The 9,800-nt window shown below is 35.7% G+C and overlaps 1 protein-coding gene, 1 long non-coding RNA gene and 1 pseudogene across 6 annotated transcripts; 1 reads left to right on the top strand and 2 right to left on the bottom strand.

The window, feature by feature from the left end:
- On the bottom strand, positions 1,107–4,899 carry LOC107632540 (annotated as a pseudogene).
- Positions 5,007–6,080, top strand: LOC110269969. The gene is made up of 2 exons (XR_002358845.1): positions 5,007–5,192; positions 5,561–6,080. It is a non-coding gene; the product is annotated as an uncharacterized LOC110269969 (long non-coding RNA).
- On the bottom strand, positions 6,163–9,537 carry LOC107629682 (uncharacterized GPI-anchored protein At1g61900). Of its 5 annotated transcripts, none has more exons than XM_016332528.2 (7): positions 9,057–9,535; positions 7,902–8,783; positions 7,467–7,712; positions 7,328–7,345; positions 6,931–7,071; positions 6,783–6,827; positions 6,163–6,529 (listed from the first exon to the last, which is right to left on the bottom strand). In XM_016332528.2, exons 1-7 carry the CDS (start codon positions 9,085–9,087, stop codon positions 6,456–6,458), a joined length of 1,437 nt encoding a protein of 478 aa, XP_016188014.1. In that variant the 5' UTR covers positions 9,088–9,535; the 3' UTR covers positions 6,163–6,455. The 5 variants fall into 5 exon arrangements, with proteins under 5 accessions (XP_016188014.1, XP_016188012.1, XP_016188013.1 ...); XM_016332526.2 differs by having other exon boundaries at positions 7,328–7,351; positions 9,057–9,534; XM_016332527.2 differs by having other exon boundaries at positions 7,328–7,348; positions 9,057–9,530.

The following is a 9,800-nucleotide window of genomic DNA, read 5'->3' as shown; positions in this document are numbered from 1 at the left end:
ACTTGGTATATTTTTAAATAATTTTATATTATATTTTTAGTGTTTCTCATTCTCATTCTTTTTTTTTTTTCAATTTTTTCTTAAATTATTTGAAGGTAAAGGACACCATATGAGAAGACAAAGTATGACAACTAAAGTAAATGTAAAAACAAAAACAACAAATGAAGATGTAACTTTGTACAACTCTAATATAAAAGGCCTATGTCTTTTTTAAAAAAATAAATGAAGATATAGTTTTGTACAACTCTAATATAAAAGGCTTATGCCTTTTTAAAAAAAAAAATTGAAATTTTTAAACTAATAAACTATATTTTAATTTATATTATATTTTAGTTGAATAATTATATAAAATTATATACAAATTATCAAAATAATATTCTGCAAAATATTTTTAATATAAAAAATTAAATTTAACATTAATTTACATATTATCTAATCAATCTCTAAATAATATAACACTAATTAGAATACACTATACAGTATAATTAATTTATCTCTTGACGCATCAAGGGTCTTACTCTAGTTTAAAATAAAATGAAAAGCACCTGAGGTTCTTTAGGGGCTAAACTGTATATAGCATAAAATTTAAGGATGTTAAAAACAATTATTCCCATTTCGCTTTGCTGTTTTATTTTGAGTAAAACCTCACCTACACACAAACAATTTTTTTACTATGATGATTATGGACAAAACACAATAGCCTAAACCAAATGCCAATTTTACCTTTTACACTATAACTACTACAACACCACCATGCACCATCACCATTACCACCATTGCTTTCCACCATTAAGTTACTTTTGGCAACAAAAAAAATGAAAAAAAAAAAAGGACCAAGACAGAAGCCGTTCACAGATTATGATTAAAACATAAATTTCAAGCTCCTAAGGTTACATTTGGCTTGCTGTAACTACAAACCAATCAGAGACCTTATTCAAAATGAAACTAAAATATATGAGTATACAACGAGAACACAATAAACCATTTAATGGTGTATGAAACAAAAAAGTAAAAACACTGACAGTCTGACACCTGCTACAATGAGGCTACTTCTTTTGGACAGAATTTTCACCATAGTCTCAATATCTTGTAAACAACTTGATCCATTATTGCAAAATAGACACCACCCCACGTCCTGCTGCAAAACCCAAACCAAGACTCAAGTAAAACCATTTATCAATTAACCTATCATCATTTGCATCCTCATTATTTTCTCCCTTGTTGTAGTCATGACTAGGATAAACATCGTTTGGACACTTTACAAGAAGGGGAGGACCACACAGACCAGGATTCCCAACATAACAAGATTCATCAAAGGTTGTCATGTGACCTGTATAAGGAATGACACCTGAGAAGTTGTTGTTGGACAAATCTAGGTACCCCAAAAATGATAAAGAAGCCAAGCTAGAGGGAATCATTCCAGAGAGTTGATTATGAGAGAGATCAAGAGATGAAAGTTGATGCAAATTTGACATGCCTTCAGGAATTTGGCCAGTTATATGATTTCTTGACAAGTTGAGAACTACCAAACCAGATAGCTTTGTAATTTCCTTGGGAAGATTTCCAGTGAAATTATTATCTGAAAGGTCTATGCTAGTAACAAGAGAAAGAGTCTTGGTATACACTAGAGATTGGCCCTTTGTAGTCACAACCAAGCTTTCTTCATAGTACACTTTGTACACATCCTCAAATCCTCCGTACCTTAAATATTTGTTTTTCTTTCGCTCATCAACTATAGCTTTCAGATGACCTAGGCTAGGTGGAATGTTGCCATCCAAGTTATTTCTGGCAAGATCTAGGACTTGTAATGCATTGAGTTTTGAAAGCTCAAGTGGCAATCCTCCAGAAAATGCATTAGACCTTAACCTAAGAATTCTAAGGTGTGCAAAACCATCCGTTAGCCAAGGTGGAATACTGCCTGAAAATCCATTGTTTCCAATATCAATGGTTTCCAAATTGGACAAATTTCTAAAAGACAATGGCAAAGTCCCCCAAAAATTGTTATTACTTAGATGCAATGATCTGAGTCTTTGCAGCTGACCCAATGAAACAGGAATTATCCCAAAAAAATTATTGCTCCCAAGGTCTAATACCTCCAGAGATGAACAATCTCCAAGGCTTGGAGGGACCTTTCCTGTTAAATTGTTGTTTGAAAGATCCAGGACCACAAGTGACTGCACTTTTCCTAAAGACATTGGTATTTCTCCTTGAAGCTGATTATGTGAAAAAGATAAAAATTCTATGCCAAACATGATGTTCCTTGGGATAGCACCATAAAAACGATTGTGTGAAAAATCTAAAAATGAAACTGGCACTGTTGGAAGGTGAATTGGTCCCTCAAACTTATTAAAGCTTAGATCAACAGCAGTAAATTGTGCAATAGGTATTGGAGTTGGAAGCTTTCCCTGTAATTCATTATGGGAAATGTTTAAATATGACATATTAGATGACATATCCCAAAACCAATTTGGCACAAAACCAGAAATGCCAGCATTTGAGAAGTCTAAGTAATCAACCTTATTTTGTGATTTCAACCAAGCAGGAAAAGAAGGCCCTAGAACACATGAACCCATTTCAAGATCGGTGAGTTGGAATGGTGGGATCCAATGGGAGCTAACAGTCACAAAGAATGAATTGGAAGACAGCAATAAAGTATCAAGCTGACTTAGCTTTGAGAAATGGGCTTCAGAGATCACACCTGTTAACTGATTGTCAATGACACTTAAAATTTGCAACTGAGAAAGTTGTCCTATGCTTTCTGGGAGAGTCCCATTGAGTCTGTTGACTCCAAGGTCCAAAGAGGTAAGCTTTTGCAATGACCCTCTGGAAACTGGAATGGGACCTTCAAGTAGGTTAAAAGAAAAGTAGAGTTCAACAAGATTTTCTAGTTGATTGGGATTTTACCAGTGAGTTGATTGAAGGATAGGTCAAAGGTCTTCAAATAAGGAAAAGGTTTTCTTGAATGACAGTTGTCTATTCCTTCAAGATATTCAGGTAGTCTTCCTGTGATTTTGTTATGCGAAAGCCGGAAAAAATTCAAGTTGCAGAGTTTACCGATGGAAACTGGAAGTTCACCCTCAATAGGATTGTCAGAAAGATCAAGGTGAACCAGAGAAGTCAAGTTTCCAAAAGAAGATGGAAGCTTCCCATATATTTGATTAGCTACCAAATTGAGAACTTGTGTCTTTTCCCATCTTCCCCTGAAGAGTTGAGAGCAGTTTGCTGTCAGATTCTCATTGTCCAATAATTTCAAGGACAATAAATTTGGCATCTCTCCAAAACCAAGTGGTATGCTTCCATACATGTGATTATGGCTTATATCAATATGATGTAGGCTGGTTATATTTACAAGCCAATCAGGTATTTTTGACACAATGTCGTTAGATCTAAGATCCATCACAGCAAGTGAAGTGAAATTCAGCGATGGAAGAATCGGAATATGACCTTGCAGGCTACAATCAGATAGATGCAACTCAACTAAAGAAGGCAGTGTATTTATTGCACTAACCCAATCAGTTCCTACCATTGAAAGGTCAACTCCACGCAAGGCAAGATGTTCCAAAGAGACAAGACCAGTCACCCATTTCAGGGTTTCAGCATGTAAGCTTAAAACCTCACTGCTTATATCAAGAGACTTCAAATGAGAGAGGTTTCTGAAATTTCGAGGAATTTTTCCACGAAAACCAGCATATGAGAGGTTAAGATATTGCAAATTCTCTAGTGATCCAAGGAATGCAGGTATTGGTATACCATTGAAGGAGTTGAGACTCAAGTCTAAATGCCTTAATGACTTGAGTTTCATCAACGACGGTCTTACTGCACCACTTAGATTAAGCAATCCATACCTGTTATAAGAACCTGGGAGATCAATTGCAACAACGGCTCCCGTGCGGTTGTCACAGCGTATTCCATGCCATTGACAGCATTTTCTGTCCATCCATGATGAAAGCTGGTTTGCAGGATCATCAAGCCCATCTTTGAAGTCTATTAGAGCTTCTCTATCGGAAGCTAGGCAATCAACCGGTTGAGCATAGCTGTTGGGAGCATAATATGTGTTTGTGAAGCAAAATACTAGTAACAAAAATGCAACTAAGGTGATCTTTTCCATGGTTGTTGCTCTCAGGTCTGGCTGCAAACCAACATATTCTTGTCAATTCTTAACCTGTCCTCATTATTAATTTCTGTGTTACATGATAAACTTACTTTAATTCCATGGAAGCCTTCCAAGCTGAGCCATCACACGGACGAGACAAGATGGATATATACAAAGTTGATATAAAAATAAATATATGCAAGACAGAATGATTGACCAGAAAAATGCATCAGAAAGAGAAGCAAATGTTTCTGAAAATAACACATTCAAGTCATGACAATTGCTAATGTTCCATTGTGTCCTGAATCCTATTAAAAAACTCTCCAACACTCCACTGTTCTGATCTCTAGTGACTACTCTGCTACTATTTTACTTCTATTGGTCTCTCTCGATGATTTTAATCTTAGCCTCAATAATTTGTAAAGTAGATCCACAACTTGCTAATCCTTGCATATAGGTGAAATAACTAACTTCAGGTCATAATCAGGTCAATTTTGCTCTAAACTATAATAATATACAAAATTAGAAAGAAAGCAACCTGCCAACGTTGCGTAGTGCTTGATTTACAAAGGAATGTTGAGAGTAATTTACTCTTTCATTTCGTTCGTCCTTTGGTGTTTGGTTTGTAGTGGCTATGCCTACTCAGCAGAATATCGATCTTCTACTTGATATATAGGTTTAATTCCTCTATTAGTCCCTATAATTTTACCAAATTTTCAATTATGTCTCTATATTTTTTTCTTTTCAATTGAGTCCTAACACTGCTTTTAATTTTGTAATTAGATCCTTTCTAGTGTAAAAAATATTAGTTAACTAATTGAAAATATCTATTATTAAGAACCTAATTAGATTTTTTATCACATTTTTTTGAGAGAAATATTCTATTAATTTTAACATTTTTGACATGAAAAAAACCTAATTACAAAATTAAAAACAGTATAGAGATCCAATTAAAAAAAGTATAAAAACCTAATTGCAAATTTAATAAAACTACAAAGACCAACAGCATAATTAAACCGGATATATATACTTTTCCTTAGTATTTATTTAATTTATTTTGTGGGGAACAAATAAAATTATTTTGGGATCATAACAGTCAGTTAAACACTATGATGCACGGACACTGACACGGACACGGGACACGACACGACACGGGACACGCTGACACGCGAATTTTAAAATCTTACATGACACGGGGACACGCATACGTATAAAATATAAAGTATTTTTTAGATAAACTGTAATAATATTTTAATATTTTATTGATATTAAAATATAAATTAATTTTTTTAATTATTTTTAATGTCTTATTTTAATTATATCAAGTATTTAAAATTTTTTAATTTTTTATTGAGACACGGTTTGGACACAGCAGACACGCGTGTCGGACGAGTGTCGGTGAGTGTCGTGTCCGAAATGTGTCCGACACGCGGACACGGCAACTCAGCAAAGTGTCCGTGTTCATAGGTTAAACACAATAATATAACATTTAACGATATAAATATTTAACTGTTAGAGGAATTATAATGTGTTGCAGCTCAGTTTTCTTAATCTCGCTACAGCACGAAATACTTGAATATCAACTGAGTACAGAAACGGAGATATATCCAGTGGCTGATTCTTTTTGTGTATATAATAACATTTTTCAAATAGAACTCTGGCAGAACTCATTAATATAGTAGTTTGGTTTCTTTCTACAGCTTCCTCAGTTGAGATTTTATAACAACCAACAATAATCCATCCTCCGAATATCCCAATGCATTTAATTATACGGTTATACCACTGATAATCTGATATACTGTGTACTCTTTTAAATTTGAATCACGTGTTAGTTTCTCAAGTTCACAAACTTTTAACTGTTTCCTGAAAACAGAACAGGGTGGAGTGACGAAACTCACCATTTTAAACTCGATTACTCTGCATGTATCCCGATGTCACCTCATCTTTACAATCTGCCCTGATAATTTAGATGAGTTTCTCATAAGCGCACCAAATTATGTCTTCCATTATGTTTTTTTTTTTTTTCAAGTCACATCCTTCTAATTCTCAAATAAGGCTTACCAGTCGTCGAATTAAGAGCATCATCTGAAGTGTTATTAAGTTTCAGTTAGTGGCTAATCTGGCATCCGCTTGTCAGCATTTTTCAGCAGAAAAAAATCGAACCCTTCACAGCACAATTATGGATCCTAAATAAAATGAGCACTATTTCACTAAGGAGCTGCTCAGCACATACAACCAGAAGATGACACGTGGAGAAAAAGAGATGCTATACAATGAGACTATCCAAAAATATACATGCAAAATCAACACCAAGACACATGGAAACGCCCTTCCCGACACTCATCTAAACCCTAAAATCTATTCAGTACAACAGTGTACTGAAGATGAAAAATGAAAAAATAGGCACAAGAAATCCCACTCCACCAGAATTACAACCTGCAAGATGCGCAACATTCAGAAAGTCAAACTTTTACTCGGGACCAATTGACAAACACCAATAGATAATTTGACAAGAACATAATCCATGCAACCTAATTGTTAAAATTAAGCATGCACAAATCGGAATGCTAAGGAACACAAATGTTTAAAGAAACTATTGTATAACTATTAAATTTGTTGACAGCATACATAATTTATTCATTGAAAAATTCAAAATGGAACCTGAACTGCAATGAGTGATGATACTAACCAATATTTTTCAGTGCCGAAGTTGGTAATGCAGGTAAGGACATCTCTGCAAAACTCCAAGTAGACATGAGTTAAACAAATGCAAAAAATAATTTTGGAATATCAATATCCAACGGCAAAAATAAAGTGAAAATTGTCAAGAAAAATACCAGGTGCACAGAGCGACACAGATGTAATGGAAGATGATGAAGGCCAAGGTGCAGCAACATTGTCACTCAAATCACATGTAAAGCTAAATCCTGATGAATTGTCAAATATCACATCTTGAGGCAAGCTTCCAAGCAGACATCCTGCACATAAACCTACATTATTAATCTTAACAGTTCAATCTTTTGCTTTACCAGGAAAAGAAAATGGTTCACTTTGATTTAAATGGTTTTCTCCCCCCTAAAACAGTATAACCCAGGATTGTATTCTAATCGATCACCCTTCTTAAAAAACTGGGGCATAATAGCATGACTTTGCACTCAACTGCCCAACTCCACGTATCAGTTGAACCAGTGTGCAAACATATTATTGAATTAAAAATAATAGCAGCCAACCCACCTTGTTGAAGTCCAAAGGCTGCTGCTTCTCAACGCCATGCATAGCCACAACAGAGAGAAAAGTTAGGCCAGACAAATTAAGAGAATCACCGTGGACAAAAAATAAGAACATCAATTGACAAAATAGAGTAGGATAATACTTTGTAAGCTGAAATCTTTTAAGTCAACGTCACAGAGCTGATAAACATTTGTCATTATGCCGCCTCTACGTAACATAGATCCAAAAAGTGTTGCACATATTATAGCCTGCTTATTTGTAATTAACATTTGTTGCTGTATTCCGGCGATGTATGTGTTTAATGAACTACAGCACGAAGGGCTAGGGGCAGCAACATTCCGACAGGCATTCATTACTTCCGAGGGTTCCTTAAAATTCAAAGGGCATGCTGCACACACATTATGCACCTCATTAGGAGAATTAAACTAAAGCAGAACACAAATTATCATTTGATTTGTGGAAAATAGATAACAATTTCTAGCAGCATAATGATACATTCAACAGCAGATGCATAACCAAATTATCAAACTCAAAAGATATACTACATTAAAGTTAAAAAAAAAAATAAAAAATGTACCTTTGTTAACTTTGCAGGCAGACAGTATTCGGAATGTAGTATTAGCAGCTTCCAATGATAACTTTTTGGAAAGGTATGAATAAACAACGCCTTTGCAGTCATTAAGATAATCAGTGTGATTCATTTCACCAGCCACATTCCCATTGTCATTAAGCATCATCTGCCTTCCAGAAATCTGAAGTGCAGCATCCATTATTGCAGGCTGGCAAACAGGTCTACAACACTCTTTTAGCGGATCAACTGTGCTGCAGGCCTCAAGTAATTTACTTGTGTTAACCGTTTTTTCAAAAGTAGAAACATCCTTCACAGGGCATGACCCACCTGTAAGGTTCGATGGTTTTATGGAGCAAAGTGTGGGAAGCATTGTGCCATTTGACCCTTTACTGGATAGAATATTGATGATATCAGTAAAACAATGATCAGAAGCTGCAGTTGGCAAAACCAACTTATCAGATTTGATGTTGAAGAAACCCTGGAAGATGTGGATTAAGCTACTAAACTGTGGACAACATATTACATTCCCTACGAGCGCTGCCAGTGCTCCGGTGCAATCAGATGCTGTTTTATCTATGATATTTGATATATCCGAAACTGAAAAGTTTACAGGGCATTTTCCGGTTAAAACTGGTAGATATCTGTTTGGGGAACTAGGGAAACTAGTGTACATTGGTGACAAAGGCTCAGTGGGATATGGGTATTTTGGCAATACAGCAGGAGAAATTTCTATGGGCTCAAAGAGCCCAGATTCTCCAGAAATAGGTTCCTTAGCTAACTCTACCAGGGAAGAAATTTGTCTAGCGCCAGCATGTGTTTCTCGTGCTGTCACATCTTGGAAAGTAGGAAGCCAGATGAAAAATAGAATTAACTGACAGCACCAAGAACCTGCAAGAATATAAGCACTTAGAACTACAGAACGGTGTTTTTAGCCCTACACAACAATCAACCCTTCTACTATATTAAGAGGTCAACAAAAACCATAACACAAACCAAAAAAAAAAATCATATTAATGAGGCTTGAAAACAGTAATAACACCGCTGCAGTAATTGATTAAGGGTTCATATACAAAAGATTGCAAATCAGCAACAAATAACAAATAACATAAAAGTAAGAATAGAATGACAAAAGAAGCCTCCAAAAATTACACTAGTGCTTACCCCTATAATTAGCATCCTGAAAGCTAACCATAACTCCCTAGCCTTCAAGTACCATTGATTTTCACACAGCAGAACAAAATGGCCGCTGGTGATAAGTCAAATAACGGCACATTGTAGAAAACTTGGTAAAACCTCAGTACCTTCAAGCTTGAGATCTGGAACTAAGAACTGAGATAGTAGTTTAGTTTGCGTGAGCTTCCACAAAAGGAAACCAGCTTGGAGAAGCGTGGAACGGATATTCTGAGGACTCGCCGGGTTAACTCAGATAGGGATCGGAGAGAGAAAGAATCTTGAGATTGAAATGCATGGACTAAAGTTAGCAGCAGAAGAGGGGAAAATTGAAACCCTAACTGAGGAAGGAAGACGGTGGAGGAAGGAGGAAGAGGAAGGAGAAGACGACGACGAGCGACAGAGAGAGAAAGAGTGATATCATATGCTCACTCTCTTACATACAGCTGTCAACCGCATTACCAATTTCTATAAAGTCGAAACGCAGCGTTTTGGCGAGTACTAGACATACAGTATTACACAACAAACAAACATTAGTCTTCAGTCTTCACCAGTCAGTGCCGGAGTCTGCATTATCTACGTTGAAATGGGCCCAGTCCCTGCATTCCGGCCCATTTACCCGACAAAACAAATAAATAACCACTCCTTAAAACAATCTAAATTGATTGAACGGTCAGCTCACTCGTCTATCTAAATAAGTCGTTCGCCTGTCAGATTAAAAAATACTATGAAATA

The sequence above is a fragment of the Arachis ipaensis genome, chromosome B03 (assembly GCF_000816755.2).
Source record: "Arachis ipaensis cultivar K30076 chromosome B03, Araip1.1, whole genome shotgun sequence".
Lineage (NCBI taxonomy): Eukaryota > Viridiplantae > Streptophyta > Magnoliopsida > Fabales > Fabaceae > Arachis > Arachis ipaensis.
Note: the sequence above shows the minus strand (reverse complement) of the source record. Positions and strands in the feature narration are given on the sequence as shown.